At 41.7% G+C, this 27,672-nt stretch overlaps 1 protein-coding gene across 10 annotated transcripts; it reads right to left on the bottom strand.

The window, feature by feature from the left end:
- LRP2BP (LRP2 binding protein) lies at positions 1-27,274 on the bottom strand. 10 transcript variants are annotated; one of them, XM_032800361.2, is made up of 9 exons: positions 27,164-27,258; positions 26,788-26,930; positions 20,929-21,044; positions 16,093-16,206; positions 10,015-10,157; positions 9,828-9,933; positions 8,719-8,942; positions 4,442-4,607; positions 1-603 (listed from the first exon to the last, which is right to left on the bottom strand). In XM_032800361.2, exons 2-9 carry the CDS (start codon positions 26,900-26,902, stop codon positions 538-540), a joined length of 1,050 nt encoding a protein of 349 aa, XP_032656252.1. In that variant the 5' UTR covers positions 26,903-26,930; positions 27,164-27,258; the 3' UTR covers positions 1-537. The 10 variants fall into 10 exon arrangements, with proteins under 10 accessions (XP_032656252.1, XP_032656257.1, XP_032656253.1 ...); XM_032800366.2 differs by lacking the exon at positions 26,788-26,930 and having other exon boundaries at positions 27,164-27,274; XM_032800362.2 differs by lacking the exon at positions 27,164-27,258 and having other exon boundaries at positions 20,929-21,041; positions 26,788-27,064.
- Positions 27,275-27,672: the final 398 nt, after the last annotated feature.

The following is a 27,672-nucleotide window of genomic DNA, read 5'->3' on the forward strand; positions in this document are numbered from 1 at the left end:
TACAGAATATTTTATTTAAATGTATTATATGACTTGTAAATAGAATGTATATGAAAAGAGGACACTATTTTTAAGCACAACTATTTCAGAAATCTTATAACTTTGCTGACTCTGCAGATTTTTAATATTTGTAAGTAAAGGAAAGTGACACTAACAATGATTTCTTTTAATAAGTTGATTTTAGCTTGATTTGTATACCATCTAGAGCAGAATTGAAGTAAGAAACACAGGTGGATTATGTCAGTAAAGTGCCCAGCTCATGATGATTAAGCCTTCTGTATAATGAAAAAAGGAAGATAATCTGCCTCTACAATGTGTAAGTAAAGTAAGGGTTGTGAACAAAAAATCACTGTCAGCAAAATGTTCTTTGTTCTAATCAACAAAAAAACTGCATAATTCTCATGATTTATAGAAAGCTGAAAAAAACAAAGAAATAAGTGATTATCTACCTAGCTGCTAAGGATAAACATTGCCTACTATGTGAAACACATTATACAGCATTGGAAGCGGCTGGGATTTGTCTAAATGTGAAATGTTCTAAATTCTCCCATGATTAGCTGCCAATTCAAGGTCGGACGCTACATCAGGATCCAGGAGGCATGCCTTTGAAAACAAACAGAATAGTGAGTTATATTTTACAGCCAAAACTCAAATCTAACTTAGTTTGTACATGTACATGTTTGAAAATGTAACAGACTATATAAATGCCAAATATTATCAAAATTGTTTGAGAATCAGTTTACTAAATACACTAAAACAAACTTTAACCTTAGCCCTTTTTTCTAACTCTACTTAAAAGAACAAAACTGGTATGCCGTATGTAACCAGTACACTCAAGTTGAGGATTGTTTCAAGAACCTGGACAAAAGCTACTTCTCAAACAACTTTTAGTATGGCTTATGCTGACACCTAAGCCATAGAAGTAAATCAGTTTACCAGGCGGAGGTTTCCTGAATCCAGTTCATTTTCCCTCAACACTATGATCTGTTCATATAATCTCTGTGATCCCTCTCTTCTCTCCTCTGCAAAACTTAGTGGGCCAAATGTGAACCTGGTTTATCTGTTAAAGCACATATGGTAAAACAGGCAAATTGGGTTTTGATATGTTTCACTTTAAATGGGAGTAACTACACAATTAAATTACAAAATGGCTTCCAACCACAAAGCTAAAAGAAATAAATGATGCTGATCACTGTCCATAGGGGAATACATGGTGCCAAAAAACTGCCATTGGGATACAGGACCTTTCACTTCTAGGTCACTGACTCACATCTGCTGTAAGACACTAATGACTGAAAGTTGTTACTACATGATGGCTCTTTAATGTGAAATGCGGTGAGGGAATGGATGCCCACCTTTTCATTTGGCACCCTTGTTGGCAATCTGAACAGAGATGGAATGGACTGAATATACAAGGAGACTGAAATACTTTTTCACTTGAACAGGTGTGAAACAATGAGGGTCAATGTGAGAAAGCTTGCACTGATCCTGCTCTGATGTACCTATTCTAGGGAAAGATAGTGACCACGCTTTAAAACTGCTTGTCCAGCACTTTTCACTACATTTTTTTAAAACTTCGGGGTTTTTTGTTTGTTTGGTTGTTTTAAGTGTAGCTGCTTTTCACAGAAGGAAATAATTGAAAGAATATGACTGGCTGTTCTGCAATCCCATTGACTTCAATGGGATCATCTGAGTAAGGAGCCACACCTGATGTTCATTTTGTTAGTAATTTAAGTTCTGCATAGTTCCCACTTACTTGGGTTTTACAAAAGTGGACACTGCACTCCTGTTCTTGGCCTGAAATTTGATTTTGCCCTCTAATGCAATCAAATTCTAAACCAATGGACTGTGTCTTCCTGTGTGTTTGTACAGTGCCTATCTAGAGCACAATCAGGTTCCCATCCTGTGACACTATTGCCATACTAATATAGTCATCTAATGAATAACGTCCACATAATAAATCCATTAAAAAAATGTTCTTCACACAAATTTTTTAAAAGGGGCATTTGTTTTCTTTAGGACCTACAGTGTGCTCTCCGTGCAGCAACACTTGGCTAATCAACATTAGCCCCAGAGCTGAGATTATATCAGTGACAGCACAGATAAGTAAAAAAGTAGTCGTGATCTTCTCAAGTATAAATAGAGAATGCTGGGATTTAAACTAGGGCTGTCGATTAATTGCAGCTAACTCACGCAATTAACTCAAAAAATTAATCATGATTAATCATAGTTTTAATCGCACCGTTAAACCATAGAATACTAATTGAAATTTATTATATATTTTGGATGTTTTTCTACATTTTCATATGTATTGTATTCTGTGTTGTAATTGAAATCAAAGTGTATATTATTTTTATTATAAATATTTGCACTGTAAAAATAATAAACAGAAGAAGTAGTATTTTTCAATTCACCTCCTACAAGTACTGTAGTGCATCCTCTTTGTCGTGAACGTGCAACTTACAAATGTAGATTTTGCTGTTACATAACTGCACTCAAAAACAAAACAGTGTAAAACTTTGGAGCCTACAAATCCACTCAGTCCTGCTTCTTATTCTGCCAATTGCTAAGACAAACAAGTTTGTTTACACTGACAAGAGATACTGCTGCCTGCTTCTTGTTTACAATGTCATCAGAAAGTGAGAACAGGCATTCACACGACACTTTTGTAGCCAGTGTTGCAAGGTATTTACATGCCAGATATGCTAAACATTTGTATGCCCCTCCATGCTTCGGCTACCATTCCAGAGGATATGCTTCCATGCTGATGATACTTGTTAAAAAAATAATGCGTCGATTAAATTTGTGACTGTACTCCTTGGGGGGAGAACTGTATGTCCCCTGCTGTTTTACCCTCATTCTGTCATATATTTCATGTTATAGCAGTCTCGGACGATGACCCAGCAGGTGGTGGTCATTTCACTGCAGATTTGACAAAACGCAAAGAAGGTACCTATGTGAGATTTCTAAAAATAGCTACAGCACTCAACCCAATGTTTGAGAATCTGAAGTGTCTTCCAAAATCTGAGAGGGATGAGGTGTAGAGCATGTTTCAGAAGTCTTAAAAGAGCAACACTCTGATTCGGAAACTACAGAACCCAAACCACCAAAAAAGAAAATCAGCCTTCTGCTGGTGGCATCTGACTCAGATAATGAAAATGAACTTGCATCGTTCTGCACTGCTTTAGATTATCAAGCAGAACCCATCATGAGCATGGACCCGTGTCCCCTGGAATGGAAGTTGAAGCATGAAGGGACATATGAATCTTTAGCGTATCTGGCACATAAATATCTTGCAACGCTGACTACCACAGTGCCATGAGAACACTTGTTCTCACTTTCAGGTTACATTGTAAACAAGCGGGAGCATTATCTCCTGCAAATGTAAACAAACTTGTTTATCTGAGCGATTGGCAGAACAAGTAGTAAGACTGAGTGGACTTGCAGGCTCTACAATTTTACCTTGTTTTATTTTTGAATGCAGTTTATTTGGTACATAATTCTACATTTGTAAAGTATCAGAGGGGTAGCCGTGTTACTCTGTATCCACAAAAACAAAGAGGAGTCTGATGGCACCTTAAAGACTAACAGATTTATTTGGGCATAAGCTTTTGTGGGTTAAAAAAAACAAACAAAAAACACTTCTTCAGATGCAAAGAAGTGGTTTTTTACCCACAAAAGCTTATGCCCAAATAAATCTGTTAGTCTTTAAGGTGCCACTGGACTTCTCTACAATTGTAAGTTCAACTTTCATGATAAAGAGATTGCACAACAGTACTTGTATTAGGTGAATTGAAAAATATTATTTTGGTTTTTTACAGTGCAAATACTTGTAATAAAAAATTAAGTGAGCACTGTACACTTTGTATTCTGTGTTGTAATTGAAATCAATATATTTGAAAATGTAGAAAACTATATTTAAATATTTTGGATTTCTGTTATTGTTTAACAGTGTGATTAAGCATGATTATTTTTTTAATTGCTTGACAGCCCTAATTTAAAGGCATCAAAGTTTGCAAGTAAGCAAAGAAATAAGTTCTGCTTTTGAGTTTGAGGCAAATATAAACAATGTAGTAACGAATTAAGTACTATTTATCACTTTAACCATCTTGGGAAAATTGTCATGAAAGATTACCAGCCCAGGCACAGGTTCCACTCACTTGTCTTTGTTGTGGTGATTAGAATATGAAATTTTACTTGCCTGTCAAAATATGTTACTTGCCTTAGATGAGTAGAACCTTGAGAGGCTGTTTTGAATAGTATGTGAGGATTTACTTCAGTATTTTTTTTTTAAATATAGAATATTTTTATGTGATAAATGTAGATAGTAAATGTTATTGGAGCATTTAATGAAACTATATAGCAAGTTTAAAAACTTAAATTCAGATTATCACTTATCTTATACTACATAAGTTAATTTGTAGGGCCGCCCCACGCTTACCCTAGAATAATAATTTTTAGCTGCAGCTTGATCTTGTTGTATGCCTAGGCCAAGCTGGAGACATCTAGCCAAGTAGAAAGTAGCCATAGCAACCCCTTTGGCTATGTATACAGGAAGACAATCAGTTATCTTTGCTAACATATCAATGTTATCGTTTTCTGCAATCCTGTTGTAAAATTTACAATATAAGGTTAGAGGTGAGCATTTCAAGCTTTGACAGATATCAGCTATGTGAACCATAAAGAGACAGCGTCAAAACACACGCTTTGTGCCCAGCTTCAGTTAAGTTGGGAATTCTGTTGATAATGGTATGAACTTAAAGCCTTTCTAGCAAAACAGGTTTTAAATGTACATACAGACTTGAGCAGTGAACATGATTCTCCTATTTTGAGTAACTTGATTCATATAAGAATTAGTGAGCAAATACACTATCACGTCAGTCATTTTCACCACAACTGCACTAATTATAACAAAAGTGTTTCACACAAATTTTGTTTCTACCAAACTGTTAACAGTTGAGTGGAAATTAAAGTAAAACTTGAGTGAATGGCCAAGCTTTACAGTTTTAAAAAAAGTATCATTCCAAATCATTAATATGGATTTACCAATCCCTTGTTATCTGAAGATCTAGGGCAACCTCTGAAAACTTCAGGTAAAGAGGACTTTGGATACTTAGGATCATCACCTTCTGGAGTTCCCCAACAGACATTCCTAACCTTTAATGAACTGGAATTCAGTTAGTCAGGGTTTTCTAGTACACTCAAAGGGATTTTGAGTTTTCTTTAAGTTAACTTTTTTAAAGCCTCAAATTTGATACAGCACTTCTTAAATATAATATAAATCCTGTCAGTGCATGTATCTGCCTGCTGCCTTCTCAATATCAGCTTTGCTGTTACTGGTAAACACCTTCTTGAAGGGTCTGGGGAAGAGCGTGCACATACGGTCCCCAAACCATGTATGAGAGTGATGTCATGCTAATACATTCACCACTTAAAATATACAAAAAAAAAATTAGTACTACTTCTGTCTCCTCAGCAAGGATTCTGCTTTTTCTTGCACTGTGAAATATTAGCAGTGTGACACTGTTGCAGGGAAAATACAAAATCCTGAATTCCAGCCTTGGTAGGAAAATGGAGAAGCTTTATTCAGTTTTATTTTAAACTATGAAAGTGCAATAAAGTTAAGCCTATAGACATACCATATGAATCACTATCAGTGAATCTGATTCTGTTTAATCCTCAACAAATGCTTTCCTGCTAACTAAATCACATGCATGCATCTGCAGTAATGTTCTTCCACCTAATGTAATCACCTTTAGCAAATGACAGCTAAAACAAGGAGATATGGCAACTCATTAAAAATTAAACTAGTATCAAGAAAGAATTTGGTTCTTGCAGCTTATATTTAATGTCCTCTGATAAGAAAAACAAGAGAATGTACTTTTGTCCTCCCTTTCAAAATATAATAGCCTACCAATGCAAATAATAGCTAGTAACCTTAATCAGCATGCACAGACAAAGGACTTGGTGACTAGCACAGTCTAGTTAGTGTTTTGTTAAAGGAGATCCCATGGTGATGAGCACCATTTAAAGAAAGTTATATAGAACAGGAAGACAATTCTTCAAGGCTATAGTATACTCATGGCCAACCCCAACTCCAAACATAAGGCGTGAGCCTGAGGGCAGGTCTACACGACAGCCCAAGCCAATATAACTTATGGTGCTCAGGGGTGTTAAAAAGCCCTGCACCCCCCCAAGTAATGCAAGTTTTGTGCTGTCCACACCCGCACTATGCCGGCAGGAGATGCTCTCACCAGGTGGAGTAATTATGCCAATGGGAGAGCGCTCTCCTGTTGGCATAGCACGTCTTCACCAGATGCGCTACAGTGGCGCAGTTGCTTTGGTGCAGCTGTCCCGAAGTAGTGCTGTAGTGTAGACTTGCCCTGAGATGTGACTGAAAATAAGTGGATAACACAGAGCTCTCTTTTATGTTGGTGGGAGTGATGTAAGACTGCAAAGGGGAAATTTGTTATGATCTTACTAAATAAATGTCCCAGATTTGTATAGCAATTAGGGGCAAATTGACTTGGAAGTTACAAAAGTAGTGTATCTGTTTATATAAAGTGCAGCAAATTGGTGTACAGAAGGCATGTGGGAAGGCACAGGGACAGGAGCAAAGAAGATGCTGATGGCTGACGTGACAACTATTTGCTCTGCTGGCAGACTTCTGGCCCTAGAACATCTACCGTTCCAGTGAGATGGGAGTGCTTTGAGCACAATGACAATATATTTTCCTTCAGAAGTTATTTATGGCTATAACCTATTAACGGCTTCTTTGTGAAAAGATGACTACAGCTAACAAAGTGCACTCTTTCATTGTCAGAATAGCCTGCTGGACCACAGTGGTTAAGGGACAAACTCCAGCTGATTGATATGGCCAGTGGATGGCTACCATTCGATCTACACTGCATGTGAAAGAATGGGAGCCTAGGCTCAAGACTAGCATGATTTTTGGGGATTGAGTGGTGAATAAAATAGAAGGTTGTTTGGCTAAACATCTCAATTTCTGGACTGTCAGAAGCTGAACCTGAAATCCAAATCTTGAAATACTGCCACTCCTAGTTCTATGTAATTTTTCTTGCCAGCATCCCTTTGTTTTTCACTCCCTAGCTGCTTTACAGCATCATCATAAATAGATGCATTTTTTACCACCTGAAGGATGAGTTTTGTATATAGCTTGTAGAGTCACTGTGCCTGTCTCTTTTTCCTTTAAAAACTTAATGATCTGACTGATGGGTTAAATCTGTAATGGTAAGGCTTTGCTAGCAAACGATACATTTGAGGGGTTTATAATGGGACATTTGGTTACGTAGAAATTGTAAAACTGAGGCCAACATAATTCTCCTCTTCAGTGTGTTCTGGATTTCACACACTGTATAAACAAAACAGAAATCAGTCAACTTGGCCCTTAGCTCAACCAGAATGTGTTCTTGAACATAAACCATCATGCCAGGGCAAATTCTTCGATGGCACCTTATCTGGTTTGCATAGAGAAGCAGAGTGGTATTTCTGAATTGAGAACACATTATAATGGTGTACTGTAAAGTACTACCACATGAAATCTTAGAAGTGCCAGATGGATCAGCAGTGGGATCCAAAGAAACTCTTAGATTTTCCTGCAGAAAAGGAGACAGTAAAATGCTGCCTATTAAAAAAAAAAAGTGAGGAGATTGAGGGGAAGTGGAATAGATCTGCAGGCTAGTAAAAACAGCAGAATGGTGGATAGAGATAACTTAGCCACCCCTAAAGAAACCTGATTGAGGCAGACCAGAAGGCCATGGGTGGTGGGGGTCGTCTTTCCCTGTTCCCAGAAGAAATCCCTAAAGTATTGGAAATATTAGGATCCATGCGCTGTTGACAAGTAAATGGATTGCTATATGGGCAGTGGTTAGAACTGTGTTAGGGAGAAAGGAGGGCTATTTTAATATTCTGACAGGTTTTTGGCTAGCTGGAAGCTGGAAGTGGAGAGCAGCACTTCTCTTTTTCTGGATGGAAATAAGAGTCAAACCCTTATCTAAACACTTCAGAAACTCAAAAGAAAGTTCACTTTGGATTTGGAGGCACTTTTTATTCAAGTCATTGATTTGTCTGTCTCTATGTATGAGGCCACTTCCAGTTTCTATGTATTTTGGTAAAGATGGAGGATGGCTGCAGGCTATGAGAACTGACTGTTCAAATCACAGAGACAGGCCTCTCTTCTTTGTTGTTCTGCTCATCCACTGCATGAAGCTTCGGCAGCACTGAGACAAGATACAGAGTTGATAGAGACTGGATGTTTTTTACATTACATCCTATATCATTTACATTATTTTCAACGGGTCACACACACGGTATAAGCTCCTGTCCCATCCTTTGTGTACCTGAGTTAAAATGTACTCAAATGAACTTGGAGAAATGCTAATACTTTTCAATGTACGCCTGTTTCGATATTTCAATCTCAATTTCTTCTCCAGTGATTATATCTGCTTCCCCCTGATCAAGGAGGACAGAGTTGAACTGAATAATGGAAGGCTTCATAATCATTAGGGTCTTAATTTTGGCTAAGTTCTGTCATTCACTTTTTAAAAATTAAGTATGGCAGTTAAATCTGATACATCTCTGGTAGGGGAATACATGCTTGATTAGCATGAGTCTGAACTTGATCTAAAAGAATTTTTATCTTTAATTTCTATGATTTTATATCAAGAATTCTAATAAATTGAACTAATATTAATTCACCTTCTGGCAAATGCAGCAGCTTTTGTGTAAAATTTTCTTTTGTAGTAATACTCCACAAGATGGCCTTGAGCATAGATATTTCCACGTTCTGCTGCTTCCTTCAGGCACTCCAAAGCAGCCTTTGTATTTTGACGTATGCCTTGTCCATAGAGATACATAACACCAAGTATACCCTGTGACTCCAGACTTCCATTGCCACAAGCTTCTGAATGCCAGAAAAATGCCTATAGAACAGGCACAAAGTTCTTGTCATTTTTGAAATATTTACATAACCCTTTGCTTCTAGTAAAAATAAACATTCTCTAATCTAGACTACAGCCTAACTGTCTAGCATACAGTCTGTTTTCTTTAAAGCTCTTTTATCTAGCAGCTGGAGAGAGGTGTCTGCATAATAAAATTCAGAGCCACTCCAAGACTTACATTCATTTCCTTTACTCATGCTCTCCTGTGCCGCGCCACTACCATTGGTTGTTTCTTAAACATACTGAGAACCATAAATCTTAATCCCACTTTATAATGCTGATTCTTGAGTTTCAGATCTGATGCTCCCACCTCCTGCTAATTGTTTCAGTAAAAAATCCTGATTACCAATGCAGGACCGGCTCCAGGCACCAGCTAAGGAAGCAGGTGCTTGGGGTGGCCAATGGAACGGGGCATCACTCTGTTCCTGATTGGGGTGGCACATTCGAGTCTTGGGCGGCAATTCAGCGGCGGGTCCCTCATTGCCTCTCCTCCTCTTTGAGCTGCTGCCGAAGTGCCACTGAGGAGGAAGAGAGGGAGTGAAGGACCCACCGCCGAATTGCTGCAGAAGACTGAAGCGGACCAATTCAGCTGCCGCCAAAGTGCTGCCGATCGGTTTCCACCCCGCCCCCGCTGCTTGGGGCAGCAAAAAAGCTGAGCCGACCCTGACCAATGTCAAGGGATTCAAATAAGAAATTTTCTTTTTGTATATATGCCAGTTTGGAGCTAAATGGGTGAAAAAGTCTAGAAATAATAGAGCATATATTGTTATAAATAAGCTACAAAAGTCTCTTTCTGGAATGCTTCACAGACTCAGAATGAATCTGAGCATTGAATCATGATATGGAAAAGGCAGAAATTGGCATTACCTTCTTCAGATCTTTTGGATTTGATGTAGAATAAAACATTCCCAGGGTACTTTGAGCCTTTACACTTGCCTTTGGATTCCCATGGTCTGCAGCAATAATCCACAGCCTAAAAAAATAGGAAGGAAATATCAGTAACATTACAAAATGGTATTTTATAAATCATGGAGAAATTATGAGATTAAATTACCTTTCAGCCTCTTTATCTGAATGCTTAACACCACATCCTTCAAAATAAGATCTGCCAAGATTATATGCAGCAGCATATTTTAAATGTCTTGCTTTAGGGGAGTTAGAGTTGATGATTATTTTCATGTACTCCACTCCTTTTTCCTTTGAGAGAAACAGATTTTAATCATAATTGCAAAAGGTAAAAAGGACAAACATTAAAATTCCAGGTAAAGTAAGTTACATGTTACACACAAAAAACTTTTCAGTTCTAAAACTCTCTAAACATTAAAAGGTATGGATGTGATCAGTTAAGGTAGTGTAAAGAGTCCTATTCTTACATTTTAAATACTTTCATTTCTAAAAAAAGCAAAAACTAATTTTCATTATGCTTTATTTTTGTGAAGAAGTTGAACTACTTGTCTAAAAATTGATATCATGTGGGATGTCAGTTTGATAAGGATGACACATCATAAATCCTTCGTCTAGCTTTCATTGTACTAACTGTGGACCATTATTCAAGATCAATTTGCCACCTACACCAGGTTTAACAATACTACAATTATTTTATGAAATTAAAGCCATTCCTTATAAAATGAGAGCACTGAACAAAACTGGATTTACTCTGTTGTGCCAAGTTTTGTAGCGAACAACACTACACTTCCATGGGATAAGAGGGAAGGTCCTCTCATGGATCGGTAGCTGGTTAAAAGATAGGATACAAAGGGTAGGAATACATTGTCAGTTTTCAGAATGGAGAGAATAGTGTCCCCCAGGGGTCTGTACTGGGACTAGTGCTATTCAACATACTCATAAAGAATCTGGAAAAAGGGGTAAAGAGTGAGGTAGCAAAATTTGCAGATGATACAAACTTCTCAAGACAGTTAAGTCCAAAGCAGACTGCATAGAGCTACAACGGGATCTCTCAAAACTGGGTGACTAGGCAACAACATGGCAGATGAAATTCAATGTTGATAAATACAAAGTAATGCACATTGGAAAACATAATCCCAATTATACCTATAAACTGCTGGGGTCTAAATTAGCTGTTACCTCTCAAGAAAGAGATCTTGGAGTCATTGTGGATAGTTCTCTGAAAACATTCATTCAATGTGCGGTGTCAGTCAAAAAAGCTAACAATGTTGGGAATCATTAAGAAAGGGACAGATAATAAAACATGGTATGCCCACATCTTGAATACTGTATGCAGATGTGGTCACTGCATCTCAAAAAGGTATATTGGAATTGGAAAAGGAACAGAAAAGGGCAACAAAAATGATTAGGGGTATGGAATGACTTCCATATGAGGAGAGATTAATAAAATGGGACTTTTCAGCTTGGAAAAGAGATGACTAAGGGAGGATATGATAAGAGGTCTATAAAATCATGATTTGTGTGGAGAAAGTAAATGAAGTGTTATTTACTCCCTTAATAACAAGAGCTAGGGGTCACCAAATGAAATTAATACGCAGCAGGTTTAAAACAAACAAAAGGAAGTTCTTCTTCACACAACGCAGAGTCAACCTGTGGAACTCTCTGCCAGAGGATGTTGTGAAGGCCAAGCCTATAACAGGGTTCAAAAAAGAACTAGATAAATTCACAGAGGATAGGTCCAGCAATGGCTATAAGCCACAATAGGCAGGGATGGTGTCCCTAGCTTCTCTTTGCCAGAAGCTAGGAATGGGCGACGGGACAGATCGCTAGATGATTACCTGTTCTGTTCATTCCCTCTGCGGCACCTGGTGTTGACCACTTTTGGAAGACAGGATACTGGGCTAGATGGACCTTTGGTCTGACCCAGTATGGCCATTTTTATGTTCTTATGGTCACTCTCCTGAATTCCTTGTCTAGATGTAGTAGGCCCCACTTCTGTTTCACTTTCTAGGCATCAGAGGTTTTGGCCCATCTTTTACCAGCAAAGAATGTTACACTCTTAAAATTTGTAATGGCTGCTATATCTGAATACTAGAATATTAATCAATACCTATACACTTCTGTACCTATAGTATATCTAATCAAGCTAAGCATTTATATAAAGATCAGCCCCCAAAATAGGAATTTGCATCAACAATACCATCTTAATAGATACTTGTGGGGCTGGATGGCTTAGGAGACTGGTAACAGGATAATGGAGCTTTTCATGTAAGTCACCTATTCAAATGCAAAAATTACTGCTCTCTTATGGTGTTTCATGCCTCTGAAATGAATTTGATGGTCACAATCCGTATTATAAAATTGAATCTCCACAACTGGTACACTTATTAACTTTCATAAAAGAAGCTATGCATTGACTAGAGAAGAAGACTGAGCTACTCTTTTACCCCCACCCCCTCCAAAGCTGGTGCCTCCAGGAAATGGTTGAGGCATACTGGCAGTATAGTGTATAGAAATCATGCTTCACTGCCCCTCAACCTGAACCTGTGCTGTGGTTTAATGGAGGACTCCCAGAGTTCTTAAACTGGCACATTTCTCATGTGCTAAATTCTCTTACAAACACACTTCTGCATAAGAAAAACAAATAATTATTACAAAATTTAAAATGATTAAAGGACTTGTACTTGCATTAGATTTAGGACAATTTTTAATGGATTAAATGTTCCATTTTTTTTAAATAACTTTTCTTTAACATGTTGTTCCTTAAATCACAAAGTACGGTTAATGGAAGTACACGATTTGGTATAAGTATATAATATCAAAACATAACTATAGTGTCCTCAATAACAATACCTGAGAGCAATGTTGAAAAAAATATGTCAGGGTACACTGGAAAAGAACAGCTGAGTCAGTGCCAGCTGTCAGCAGCTGCACAGTACATCATCCTAAGCATTCAGTTAGTGGGCAGTCGAGAAATGCTAGTATTGCAAGGATTTAATAGTAGATACCACATGTAAGTATTAAAAAGATGTATATAAATAATCCTCTGTTAAAAGGAAGGCCAGCCATTCACTACTCATATTACCAAGTATAAACAGCCAAAGAAAGTCAGCCCTAAGCTTTACTGCAAAGTATACCATAATGGATCTAACTCAGGCAAAACACTAAAAAAAATAGAAACCTGAGAAAAAGCAACATAGCTCTAATCTCACTAAACAATAAAGGTAGTAGCATCCTTTCCTCTCTGTTAATTGGCAGTTTCCTCTACCCTTTTCTCTCAGCACCTCCACTGCCAGCCATATTTTCCCTGCCCTCCATTCTCATCTCCATCCTTCCCTTCCTCTTCTTTCCATTCTTTTCTTTCCCTGAATCCCTGTGTCTTCATGTCTATGCCCCTCAATAACCAATCCCTTTCTTCTCCTACTCCCATGATCCTAGCAACTCATTCCTCCCATTGTCTCCTTTTGCTTCTATACTACACATAAAGCAAAATCAAGCTAATGTGGAACGAACAAACATTTTCAAACCAGCACTCCAGTTGGCTATTGCATTCCTTAATGTTGTTTCCATTTAGATTGTAAACCCCATGAGGCTGTATTTGTATTGTAACTAGTACAACACAATACTGATTCCATTAAGAGCCTCCAGGTGCTAATGGATCTGGGCCTTCATATCTTCAAGAATGATATTATAAATGTGCTAAACTAGGAAACTGCAAAGATAACTCTGGAATTAAGTTCTGCAGTGATAATAGCTGCAGAAAAATTGTCAACTTTATCTTTAGGTGTTATAAATATATCTGTTGACAATATGAAAGCCATAAATTTAAGCCATCTTTTCTAGCTCACTGAAGGAAAAGAACAAAACAAGAAACATGCATTTTTTAAGTGACAAAGTAAGTAAAGTCGTTGCAATAGCAGTAGGACATATTTGTTTACTTAAATGCCACTAGAATTGACAGTTTTATTCTCACGGAAGAACACTTCTCAGGATTATTATGAAATGGGATTAAAAAATAAGATGCTTCAATTTTAGTATGAAGCAAATATCAAAATGCAGATGTAGAGAAAAAAGCATTTTCAGTTTCACTTAGCAAAAGTAATATTTATTGTATCTTATACATCTCTAAGATGTGCCTTGTTTGTTGTCAAATTATATTAATAGCCTAATTAATAAACCCAATCATCAGAAAATATAGGATCAGAGATGTAATTCTCTCCCTAATATATTATGGCCTGGTCTACACTAATAAGGTAAGTCTATCTTAATTACGTAACTTGTCGATGTAGCTTAGATCGATTTAAAGCAATGTCTATATGTTGACAGGAGACTTTCTCCAGTTGACGTAGCTTCTGTCTCTTGGGGAGACGGAGTACTGAAGTCAATGGCAGCGTCTTCACTAGATCTGCTAAATCGATGCCTTCTGCATCAAGCCCAGCAGTGTTGATTTAGCTGGTAGTGAAGACAAGCCCTAAGACCCCAATCCTTCATGTGAGTAACTTTATGCCTTTTAGTAGTCTAGCTGAAGTCAATGAGACTATTCATAAGCATAAAGTTACAAGTGTGGCTAAGGATTTGTAGCATCTGGTCCAGAGACTTCAACATTGCAGCATACCAGGCGCCAAATCCTACTGTATAAATAAAGCAAATAAGATTCCTTTATATGGCGCCTTAAAGCACATATTAATAGAATACAGGAGAAGACACAGGAGAAAGATGACGATTCAGAGGCTGGACAGGACCATATTTGACACTGAATGGTAAGAATCCAATGGAACTTTTACAGTTTAATGGACCATTTTCTGGTCTATGCCTAAATATCAATTTATAGAAATTGGGTTCTCCTTTTATTTTTGTATTTCTTATTTTAAAATGCTGAATCTCTGTATCCAATTTGTGTAGTAATTCCTAACTTCAAACCATAGTTTGTTATAGGAGAATACTCTACAGTTGAAGAGTTCACAACTACTGAACATAATTCTAGTATCTAATTATTTTTCTCACCCTCATCCACCTTGGACTAGACAGAAGAAAACTTCTAACCAGGTACAAATTTGAATGATGCACTTCAGTCCTGATCCGGCAGCTGGCTTCATTTGAACAAATCCCTGTGCCTGTGCAGAGCTCCACTGATGTCAGTAGAGCTTCATGTGCATACTGTGGTCTCTCTGGATGAAGCTAGTTGCAGGACTCAGGGCTTAAAGAACAGACGTTACTTTTCTTGTTGACTTGGTCTTGAATATGAAGTTTAACCAATGAATAAATTAAATAGTAATTTTTACAATTTTTGTGGTGCAACCTTTGACTGAAGCTATTAGAAAGAGGGGAGTCATGAAGAGGACTCTCACTTTTCCACAGCCATACACTGTCTTGTAACACATTCCCAGAACCACATAAGTGTTAGTGATGTGTTAATGGCACTGTGCTCTGATCAAGAGTATAAAAAGGTCTTGGGACACATCACTGGCAGAGAATTAGCAATGGAGTTATGTTACATTTACTTTATTGCTTTACCTAATATACTGTTTTTGACTGAGAGAAAAATCAAAGGTAATCTTTTGGTTGTACAATTTAATAATATTTCTGCCCTCTAGTGCTAGAAGGGAGATTTTCTGTAGAATTATTATTATTATTTATCTGTATTCCCACAGTGCCTCAGAGCCGCAGTCATGAACCAGGACCCCACTGTGTTAGGCGCTACAAATACATGTGGTTTGTAAATTCTTCAAATTATGTCTTTTCTGTAACAGATTTTTTTTAAAGAAAATTTGTCTTGTGGCTTGAAACCTTAGAAATTGTTTCTTGACTTTTATTTTTACTGGGTTTAATTTCGGTTTAAATGTAACTTGAAAATTACTATATATTATTTGCTTTCAACATAGAGTGAACCCCTTGTGCTTTCCAAACGACGACATAGTTCTTTGCCATTGAGGACAGAGACTAATATATTGAGTTGCAAATGTATTAAAACAATACTGTTCAAGGGAAAATATTTTATGAGGAAATTTTTAACCTGGACCATTACACCAACTCATTAATGGGCCTCTGCCTGAGCACACAAAGCTCTGCCTGCATGGAACAAATTGCAGGATTGGGACCTCACTTTGATAATATGTTAAACTGATTGTTTTCATTTTTTAAGGTCTATTAAATATGGAAAGTTATGTAAGGGTCTGTCTAGTAAGGTTAGAAGAAAAACTAAATATACAGCTGGATAATGACTTACTGGGTCTTCTTTGGTCCCCAATCCATCATAATACATTACACCCAGCTGATATAGAGCTTGAAAATCCGTCTCCTTAATTTTTTCAAATTGTGCAAGTGCTTCGTCATACCACCCCTGAATGAGACAGTGAGCAATGAAGTAGTACATTATAGTGTATATAACAAATGAACTCTTCAGTATAATTTATTTTTAAACTAGAGTATTTGCTCAGTGAACATGAGAAAAATCATATAGTAGTAGAAAGGAACAAAAAAGTATTTTTATATGATTAAAAAAAGTCACTCTGAATAGACTTAGTAATTGGGACAACTTCAGAAAATAATGAATCAGAAGGAAACACCTAGGACTTCCAACCAAGTTTTGTTATTGTATATGGGTATATATACACACAAAAAATTAGCATAGCATATGTATCAGTTTACCACACTGCACATCACCCTAAAAATGCCACTATTTGTAATCCAAGGAGCTAGTGCTACAGCAGAAACAGGAAAAATATGTAGATATTTTCAGATACACTTATTTCTTCCTAATTAATCTTCCAATTTAACTGTCTATCCTTATTCCACAAAGGACATAAACATACTTAATTTTAAGCATGCACTTAAATCATATTAATTTTTAAATAATTGATTTCAGTGGGATCTAGGCACATGTTCAAAGTTAAGCAGTTGCTTATATGCTTTGCTGAATAGAGATCAAAATGCTTTGCTAAGTTGGGACCCACAATTCTGTCACGCCAAGACTTCACTACCACAAATGTGTGAGGGTTTTTTTTTTTGTTTTTTTTTACAGAAAGATGATAAATGAGTGGTAGGAGTCTACACTGTGAAGTTGTTGACAAAACTTTTGTCTTTCATAGGTACTTAAAAAGCCTCCCCCCTTGCCCCCCAAGACACAAGTTTTGCCGACACAAGTGGCAGTGTGAACGTGGACAAAACTAATGCCGCTTGCAGGGCTGGAAGTATTTTGTTGGCAAAATTGTCGACAAAGTACCGACAAAGAGCGTTTACACATGCTGACTTCTAGCGACAAAGGTGTGTCGACACAGCCTTGTCACTAAAAGCTGTGTGGCGTAGACAAGCCCTTTAGTGGAGATAAGGTACTTGTAACATTTACCTTTTACTGAGAGGTAGCTAGATGAGTTCCTCACCATACACGCTCCTCATGCCTGTACCTGACCTCCCTTTTTGACTCCAGTAAACCTGAAGTTCCTAAATTCCACTATATTTTCACAGCAGGATAGCTAATGCATGTTACTTATCCAACATTAAAAACACACCTTTGTCAATAAAGAGACAGAAATCTGTTTTTGGTTTTCTTAAGAGTTCAGGAGGCAAACTTTACAAGATTTGCTACTTCAGTAACTCAGGAAGAAAACTGTTTTTAAATACTAAAAACAATGACAGTAGAATCCTGTTAATTGAGGACTCTGATATCCTGATTTAAAGGTGCCATTTTTTAAAAAATTTAAAAGAAATTTGGAAAAGACAATGAAATAAAATACTACACTAAATAAAAACTATAGTTACTGTATTTCCTCATCTTTTTACATTATTTGGCAACAACGGTTTAGAATTTAACAGCTACTTAACATGTGGTTAAACAGCCTTCAGCTTGCTCAATGCCTTTGGCTAATTCTGTCCTAATTAACTATTAGTTATTACCATTAGCCTAAATCAGGTCCCTTGGGAGATGTCTCAAAGCAGCCATCCTAAGTGATTATACCCCTTTTAAAAATAAACAAAAAACAATTGGGAAATAGCAATAGCCTTTTACACCTATCTGGTATATGCATCAGAAAAACTAGAGCTGCAAGATGCAAGCCTCTTAAACCACACTTTTATAGGTTCAAGGAGCTGGAACAATGGAAAACTGTGCAACAACATACAAAACTATATAGATTTAAAAAACTCTTTACAACCTTTACTATACTAAACTACACTATAAACCCCAATAACCTATGTGCGGGTGGCGGGTATAAAAGACCAGGTCAGGCTAAGCGTCCTCTGACCCAGGCCGTGGACCTGACTATGTTCTGCCCTGAGGCCCCATCCCTCTTGACCCTAAAGCTGGCAGGAGCTCACTCAGCTCCAGTTGGTGGCCCGGAGCTCAGGGCCACTGGTGGCCCGGGCTAACACTGGGGCCAGCCAATTGATGGGGCCAGCGACTTAGCCTGGTGCTGGTGCTAGCCCAGTGCTAATGGCTCAGCCTGGCACTGGGGCCGGCCTGGTGCTGTGGAGGCTAGGAGCTCAGGCTGGCACTTGGGAGGCTAGGCCCAGAGTCACAAAGATACTAAGGTACTTAAACCTCAGACTTAGGTGCCTGGGTCCTAGTTTCAGCTCCACTGCAATCCACAGAACTCCTGTTGAACACTGTAGGTGCCTAAACTCAATTGCTGCCTACGTTTTCAGGGTACAAGTTCCCTAGGCACCTATGTTTCTGCCTCTGTGCATGCCTGCTACTGCCTTACTCCATGCAGCTGGACACCTGTCACTAAAGCCACAGAGTGATTCACAAACTGGGGGAAGTTCAAGAGAGGCATTTGGCCTCTTAAGTTGTGTGAGGGGTGCAATTTGGTAGGCATGCTGAGGTTACCTACCAGACCAGGTCCCATTCAAAACTGGCCAAAGGAAGAGATGATAGTAGTGTCTACATTATTACTTTTAGCCCAGTGATTAGAGCAGTCACCTGGAATGTGGGAGACCCAGGTTCAATTCCCCCCCCCCCCACTTTCTACCAGAGGGGAAGAAAGGATTTGAACAGGGTTCTCCCACCTCTCAGACAAGTGCTCTGACCACTGAAATGATGTGGGGCTCCCTCAGTCTCTCCTGTTGATGCTGTTGCACTGTGGATAAATAATTAAAGAGTTATTGGAGCAGGGTCTCCCATCTCCCAGGTGTGTGCCCTACACCAGTCTACAGTCATTCTTTCTGGCCCAATGATAACTTAAGTATTTCTCCATAACAGAACTGGGGGACGGGAGGGGAGGAGGAGAGGAGAGAGTGAAGCCAGTGAGGGCCAGTGGTCAAGGCACCCACCTGGGAGACTCAGGGTCAAATCACTCATTATTTATCCACAGTCTAACAATTTCAACAATTGGGATGAAGGGAACTGCCCCTTCCCAATCAGAATATCCCATAGCTCAGTGGTTAAAACACTCTCTTAAGAAGAGACCCCTGATCAAATCCTAAAAAAAACCCCTCTCCCTAGCAGAAAGGGGGGAATTGAACCTTAGCCTCCCGCATCCCAGATGAGTGCTCTAAGCATTGGGCTAAAAGTAATAAGGTGTGAACCAGCTCCTCTTCCTCCAGCTATTTTTTGTGAAGTGAAGCAGGTGCCTAACTCAGTGGGTCCCAAACTTATTCTGCCGTTTGTACAGAGAAACTCCTGGTGGGCCGGGCCAGTTTGTTTGCCTGCCGCGTCCGCAGGTTCGGCCAATCGTAGCTCCCACTGGCCGCAGTTCACTGCTCCGGGCCAATGGGAGCTGCTGGAAGTGGCAGCCAGTATGTCCCTCGGCCCACGCCGCTTCCAGCAGCTCCCATTGGCCTGGAGCAGCGAACCGCAGCCAGTGGGAGCTGCGATCGGCCGGACATGCAGATGAGGCAAATAAACAAACCAGCCTGGCCCACCAGGGGCTTTCTCTGCACAAGCAGTGGAACAAGTCTGGGAACCACTGACCTAACTCATTCCCACAAGAAACATTTTAGGCGCCTAAACTGCCTGACTCCAGGAGCTGGTTTCCATTCATGGACTGCTAAGCAGAGATAGGTGCTTCCTTATAGCTTGGACTTTGGTGCCACTCTCCAAGGTGGGGACTAAGCACACCCTCCTCTCACTGGCACCTCGCACTACTTAGTTAAGGTGGCTTCCCACCTAGCATGCTGGTTTTTTGTGGATTGCATTCTAAGGTGCCCATCTCTTCCCCCTTCATTGTACAGGATGCTTAGGCACCTTACTTGACTTTTAAAATCACAGTGTTGCTCCTGTGATTTTTCTAGGTGCCAGGATGCTCAGCATTGCAACACTTAAGTCCCTTTATAATCCCATCTCTGATTGGAAGCAGGCTGCAGGTACAGAGACAGAAACCATCCTCCACTCTTCACCTGGCCATAGAAAGAGAGGAACTAAGGCAAATACAGAGCCATATCCCTTTATATAACCTTACACTGGACACTGAGTGTTACAAAACAGCACTCGCATGGCTCTCAACAGGTATAGCTTTAAAAGAGATTTCTGAATTTTGTAGCAGCAAGAGGTACCAGAGCAGTCAATGACATTACGCAGAGACCATCTCAAAGATGTGAGTATTAACATGTGTCTAGATATGAAGATCTGGTTAAGATTACACTTCAATACATAACATGAATATCTAAGCTCCAGTTAGCCAAGGAACAGTCTGATATTACACTAGATGGGTCCAATCTTACTCCCACTGAAGTCAATAAGTGTTTTGCCACTCACTTCAGTGAGTACAGGACTAGCCCTAATAACTCTGCTCTCTATGCAGTCAGCAGGACTTCTGGCAATGACTACAGTCAGAAGCACTAAACCCAATTTCTCAAATTTGAGAATATTTGAAATAATAATGTATCTGTAACTTTATCCTTCTCCCTCCCTGCCTCTCTGAGTCTCATTCTTTCTCATGGAATCATGCTTCCCACAGTTGCTCCATAATTCTTGTTTGATTCAGGTTTTTTTATTTTTTACTTATTTCACTTTGTATGTATCTTCGTTTGTAACATTTTCTTGTGTTACTTCTTTTTGCATGTGGAAATTGTACTGAAAAGTGTCAGTTTTATAAAGTGTTCTAAAAAGTAAATAGTAAAGTACAACCTCTTCAAAGTACAGCTGCCCTTGTAGAAAATATGCCAGAGGATCTCCATCTAGGATCCTCTTCGCCAACAGCTCCTCTGCCCTTGCAAACAAAGCGGTATGGCTATAGTTCCCTGCTAAAAACAGATATATATTTGTCTAATCACAACAAACAGAATAATATTGTAAGTACACTATCACACTGAAGTTGTAATAGTTCTCTTTTTAACCCTGACAGACATCATTAGGATGTTCCCTTTTTGTTGTATGCTCTATAGACTCAGCTAAAACAGATCAGTGTTTTATTCTGGAGGAAAAAATCTACAATAAAGATAATTAAATCTTTATGAAACAGTTTACTTTGCCATAAAAATGCTGTATGTATTTGTATGATGAAAACCTGATCTCAGTTGGTGGAAAACCAGAATACAAATAACAAGTTCCCTTATACAAAGATTATCCACACTGGAAACATTAATTGCTAATGTTTAGAACAGTCTAAGCTAAACAACAGAAAATATCAGTGGATTTAAAGATGAGGAAAACTCCTTTCAAAACTGGCAGCCAAATCAGGGAATATCACTTTAAGCCCCGATCTTGCAGTCTGGTGTCTGGGCTCCACACAGGTACAACGGTCCACCTACTTACAATGACTTGCAGGAGCTGGGCCTTACAGGAAGGAGAGACATTGTTTCATATGCTAGGGCAGTGTTTCCCAAACTTGGGATGCTGCTTGTTTAGGGGAAGCCTCTGGCGGACCAGGCTGGTTTGTTTATCTGTCACGTCTGCAGTTCAGCCGATCGCAGATCTCACTGGCTACAGTTCGCCGCTCCAGGCCAATGGGAGCTGCTGGAAGCAACGGCTAGTACGTCCCTCGGCCTGCGCCACTTCCCGCAGCCCCCATTGGCCTGGAGCAGTGAACCACAGCCAGTGGGAGCCTCGATTGGCCGGACCAGCGGATATGGTAGGTAAATAAACCGGCCCAGCCCGCCAGGCGCTTTCCCTGCACAAGCAGCGTCCTAAGTTTGGGAAATATTGCACTAGGGCATGGGCTACCTAAGTGGCTGACCAGATTTAGATGCCTAACTCCAGGAGAAAGTCTCCAGCTGGGTAACCCAAGCAAAGGGAAGTGGCCCACTAGCCAGGTGCACCAGGTCAGCTGCATATGTGCCTATGACCCCTTTTCAACATTTCTTTCCTGGCTAACTTATGTGACTCCCCACTCAGTTGGTTGGCTTTTGAAAATCACTTCCTTAGGGAACTCTTTCAATATATTTTATGGGGTGCCTAGCTCAAGGCTGAAAATTCCACTGGGACACAGCATAGGGGGATAAGTGTTGCAATCCCTAAGTATCACTGAGGATCTGAGCCAAAGTTACTTTGAAAATGAGACTCAAGGGCCAGATTTTCAAAGATATTTATATGCTTAAACATACGGATATGCACCTAGTGGGCTTTTAAGGGTCTAACAAGTTATGCACTTAAGTCCTATTTAAATCAACAGGAATTAAGTGTTTACCTGCTTGGGCACTTCAGGAAATCACACTAGGTGCCTATCTGTATCTTCATGAGCCTAAATACCTTTGAAAATCTGATCCTTTGGCAATTAAGATACTTAGCTGCTTTTGAAATTTTTTCCCCAGGTTTGCCACTGACTTGCTATATGACCTTGGGTAAGTCATTTCATTTCTGTGAACTCTATGTCTAATATGGAAGTGATGATAACACCAAGGTTATTTTGAGACTGCACTTAAAAAGCATTTCAAATTTGTCAGGTGAAAAGGGCAATATAAGTGCAAAAATATTTTTATTAATAAAATCTCAGCCACAATACTCTTATTAGTGCCTTTTAGGATTTTTTTCCAACTGAGTGAGATTCTTTTCTGATGATAGTAACATTTTGTGAACAAGCTGAACTTCTAATCAATTAAATTCACTTTACTAATTATAATGGTGAAATCTCTATTTCTGACTTAACAGAAAATGGAAGAATCAGTGGACTCAGAGGACAGGAAGGGAACAACAAAGAATGAGAGGCAGCAAGAACAATCCAACTAGCAAAGGGAAAAAGAGGAGCTGAGTTAATGTGCTTAAAAATGGGAAGAAGAGGGACCACATCAAACTGGAGCAGGAAAAGTGAGGGGAAAAAAAAGAAATATGAAGACCGGAGAAGGAAAAAATGGCTCTATTCTCCTTGAATATTCTGCCCCATTTATCTATTTCCAGAACCTTCATATTTTCTCCAAACAAGTAAAGTAAAAAAACTCACACCAACGTTGCCAAGCTAAAAGTCTTCAAGAAATGTCGGGCCTGCTTAAGTTTATTAGATTGGCTGAAAAATAATGAGACTTTAAAAAGCAATACACTTTGTGTTCTTTTTATTTTATATATTGGTTCTGATTCTTAAGGCAACACTCAGTTCAAGTTACCATGCTTTCCCCTGCAATCATGAGGTCTATACATTTTTTTTTCTTTCAATGAAGGCTGAAACTCTCCACTCCAGATTGAGGGGTTGAGGTAAAAAAAAGAAACAGTACATTTTGCAGACTGGTAGCACATTTTTAAAAAGGAAAAAGGTAAAAATTAACAAAAACCTAAGAAACTACATTTAAAAACTCTCTTTGAAAAGAACATTATGCTGCCAAGTTAGGAAATGCCAAGTTTATAGCTGTCATGTAATTTGCTGCTTATGTGTATGAATTAAGCGACAGTAGTTAATTACTTAATTGAACAATATTTCTTCCAGCAGACTCCACCTCATTGAGTGCATGGGCCAGTGGTGGGCAACCTGCGGCCTACAAGCAGCCCATCAGGGTAATTTGCTGGTAGGCTGCGTGTGGCGCAAGGGCTGCAGGTTGCCCACCACTGGAATACACACACAAGAAGTACAAGAAAGGTTACGCAGGAACCATAAACTAGCATTTCCTAACTTCTGAGTGCTTGACTTTGCAACTTACATAATGTTCCTTTACTGTTGTGTATTTGTGTGTATTTGTATGTATTATATTAGTCGTCACCAAACCAGTGATTGCTATCGACTGGTCAATCCTGGGGACTCTCCCAGTTGAGCGCAATCTATGGCAGTATAGCAGGGCTGCTGCTAAGGTAGGTTCCCTGCCTGCCAGTGCCCCATGCCGCTCCCTGAAGCAGCCAGCATGCCCATGCAGCCCTGGGAGGAAGGGCAGGGGTCTCTGCGTGCAGCTCCTGCCTGCAAGCACTGCCCCCACAGCTCCCATTGGCTGGGAATGGGGAACTGTGGCCAATGGGAGCTTTGGGGGAGGTGTCTGCAGCGAGGGGCAGCATGGAGAGCCACATGCCCCCTGACCCCGCTCTCAGCAGATGCAGAGGCGCATTGGCCCCTTCCGGGAATGGCATGGGACCAGGGCAGGCAGGGAGCCTGCCTCAGCCTCACTCTGTCACTGCCCAGGAGCTGTCCATGGCAAATGCTGCCCGGCAGGAGGCTGCACCCCAACCCCCAGCCCTGAGCCCCCTCCTGGAGCCAGCACCCCATACCTCCTCCTATACCCCAACCCCTTGCTCCAGCCCTGACCCCTCTCCCAAAGCCAGTACCCCACCCCCCCCTTGCACCCAAACACCTTCTGAGATTTTGCACCCATACCCACTCCTGCACCCAAACACACTCCCAGAGCTTGCATCCATCACCCCCTCCTGCACCCCAACCCCCTGCCCCAGGCTCAGCCCAGAGCCTCCTCCCACACTGTGAACCCCTTCACCCCAGCCCAGAGCCCACACCTCCTCCTGAATCCAACCCCCTGCTCCATCCCAGTGGAAGTGAGGGTGGGGGAGAGTGAGCGACGGAGAGAGGGAGGATGGAGTGAGTGGGGCAGGACTTTGGGGAAGGGGCAGGACCTCGGGGAAGGGGTGGGGTAGATCCTGGGTTGCCCTTAAATTCAAAAAGTGATCTTGGGCATAAAAAGGTTCAAGACCACTGTACTATACAGAGAGCGACTTTGTGCTTTAGTGAATATTACCACTGATTTCTGTTTCACTTCAGTCAACATTAATCTGGTCAATGTTAATCTCTATTGACAATAAAGTCTCATGCTCCTCAACACTATAGGTGATGAAATCAAGGTTAATCAAGTATCTGAGCCATTTGACGCTTTAGTGAAAATGCTACTACACCAACGGGAGAGCTTCTCCCGTCAGTTTAGTTAATCCAAATCCCCCAAACCTGGTCTACCCTACAGAGTTAGGTTGACGTAAGGTAGTTTACGTTGACCTAACTCTATAAGCATCTACACTACAATGTTGCTCCCGCCGATATAAGTCACCCACTACACCAACCTAATAACTCCACCTCCACAAAAGGTGTAGTGCTTAGGAGGATGCAGTTAAGACAATGTAATGTCTCTGTAGATAGACACTGTTGCTTACATCACCAGTTCCTGCCTTTGAACTGTCAGCCCTGCCGCCTTGGGGCTGACTGCTGGACAGGGGTGTATCTATGGGAGGCTTCGTTCCACCCACTTAGCATCCAGGCCCACCCCCTCAGCCTGGCTCTGCCCTGGCCCCAGCACTAGCCCCACATAGACCTGGAGGATGCCTCACACATATCCAGCCTGACTGGAGTGGGGAAGGGGGAACAGCAGCAGCACAGCAGAGGGGTGTCTGATGAGTACAGTTCACACGTTGCAGCTGGAGGAGGCTGGCTGGCTGGCTGGCCTGTCCAGCACTGGCAATCATCAAAAAATGTAGGCCTGCTGTCTCGGGGAGACGGGCCTAGCATGGGGCAGTGTAATGGGGTCTGGTGCTGGAAGCTGTGCACACAGGAGAGCAGCGTCTCCTCCCAGAGCTAGGTGCATGCATGGGGCCCTGGGGGACCCTGGCCAGAGTACCCATCACCCCCTGCAAGGCCAGCTGGACTGGAGAGGGTGGTTGGAGGCAGGCCCCCCCATCCTTCCTGCCTCCCCTCCCCCATCAGTGCCCCCACCCAAAATCGGGGCTCACCTAAATGTCCCATGCTAGCTACGCCACTGCCACTGGAGCCCCGCCACTCCAGGGTTGTAGGCTTCAGGAATCATTCCAGGGTGGCGAGGCTCTGGCAGTCAACCCGCCGCCTGGCTGATAGCTCAGGATGTCAGCCCCCCACAATGTCCTATTTAAGTCAGTGCAAGCACTCCTGATGAGGATGCACTCCCACTGGCAGGAGGATAGTGTGGACATGAACAGCCAATTTAATTACTGCACTGGCTGTAGGTCAACTTAATTTAAGCTGACAATTTTATAGTGTAGGCAAGCCACATGAGGTGGTAGCTATGTCCACGGGAGAAGTTGTCCTGTTAACATACTGCTGTCTACAAGGGTACATCCACACTACCCACCTGATCGGCGGGTAGCGATCAATCCCCAACACGCTCCCCATGGACTCCAGAACTCCACCAGAGCAAGAGGCGGATGGAGAGTCAACGGGGGAGCCGCGACTGTCGATTCTGTGCCGTGAGGACAGGAGGTAAGTCGAAATAAAATATGTTGACTTCAGCTATGGTATTCTCATAGCTGAAGCTGCGTATCTTATATCGACTCCCCCCCCAGTGTAGATCAGCCCAGAGGGAGGAAGGCGGAAGGTCGGTATAACTGTTGCTGTGGAGTGGATTTTAGTTATCCTGATATAGAGCTCTAGTGTAGACCTTGGGTCAGAGCCACTAGCAAGTCACTGGGGGACTGAGGATCGGACTCCAGGAGTCCTGTCTTCCGGACCTTTGTGCCCAGCTGTGGGACAGATGGATCTTGGTAAACATGCTGCCACTGAGTGGCGCCTGGGCATCTGCTGGGCTACGGCGCTAGTGCAAAGCGACGGCCGCGGGGCACTGACTGGAGGAGCAGCTCCCAACACGAATGGGGGGTGCGGGTCTTTACCTATCTCCGCCCCTTGCTGTTTGTTCAGCTCGGAGTCGCCGAAGGTCCTGGAGATGGTCTGCAGGACGGGCTCGGAGCTGCGCCCCTGCGGCAGCGCCTCGCTGCTCAGCTTCATCTCGCCCTCAGCAGCTGCGCCGCCTTCCCTGCAACATAAAACGGGCACCACCGGTAACGCTGCCCCCCTCTCCCGCGGCTCGCTGCGCAGCCTGCAGGGCCGCCCCCTGCACGTCCCGGCACCGCACTGAAGGTGCCGGGCTGTCCCGCGGCCGAGGACCACGCTGCGCGCAAGGGCCCCTCGGAGCCCGGCCGGCACCCCCAGGCGGGGCCAGTCTCGGAGTCTGCGGGGTGTCGCGCGCGCCGCCCGTGTGTGACTCACTGTGTCCGCCGCGGGAGCACATCGCAGCCGCCGCCCGCCCGGCTCCCTTCGCGCCTCCCAGTGACTCCGGCCGCTTCCCGTTGCCAGGTAACGATTATCGCCCCGGGTGGCCGCGAGCTCCTTGAGCCTCGCAGCCGCCGGACTCCCCCGCGCGCCCCCTGGTGGTGCTGAGCTGCCAGCGTGGGGGGCTGCTGGAGGGGCTGGAGCCTGGCGTGAGCGCGCCAGGGTTCACATGGGGGGAGAGTTACTCACCAGATTCAGCCCACCTGACAGGACGGACCAACAGAGCCCCTCCTGGGGGGAGAGGGGCCCTCTGCCCAGCTGAGGGAAGCAGCACAGACTGCCAGGCAGAGCCCCCCCGCTGGGCCGAGCTGGGGGGCCCTTCCCCAGAAAGATACTGGGGGGATTGGCTGGTTGCCGGTGCATGCAGCAGGTCACACGTGGGAGGGAGGCTGTATGGGAGGAATGTGGATGTGATGCACAGCCACACCTTACCTTGTGGGGCCTGA

This window comes from Chelonoidis abingdonii, chromosome 5, assembly GCF_003597395.2.
Source record: "Chelonoidis abingdonii isolate Lonesome George chromosome 5, CheloAbing_2.0, whole genome shotgun sequence".
NCBI lineage: Eukaryota > Metazoa > Chordata > Testudines > Testudinidae > Chelonoidis > Chelonoidis abingdonii.

Excerpts from the sequence above, each read along its gene's own strand:
- LRP2BP (XM_032800361.2), bottom strand. The coding sequence starts at position 26,902 with ATGAAGCTGAGCAGCGAGGCGCTGCCGCAGGGGCGCAGCTCCGAGCCC. Across the intron at positions 4,608-8,718 it reads GCTGCTGCATTTGCCAGAAG|GATTGCAGAAAACGATAACA; the intron begins GTGAATTAATAT and ends ATTTTACAACAG. Across the intron at positions 604-4,441 it reads CTAAAAATTATTATTCTAGG|GCATGCCTCCTGGATCCTGA; the intron begins GTAAGCGTGGGG and ends TTGTTTTCAAAG.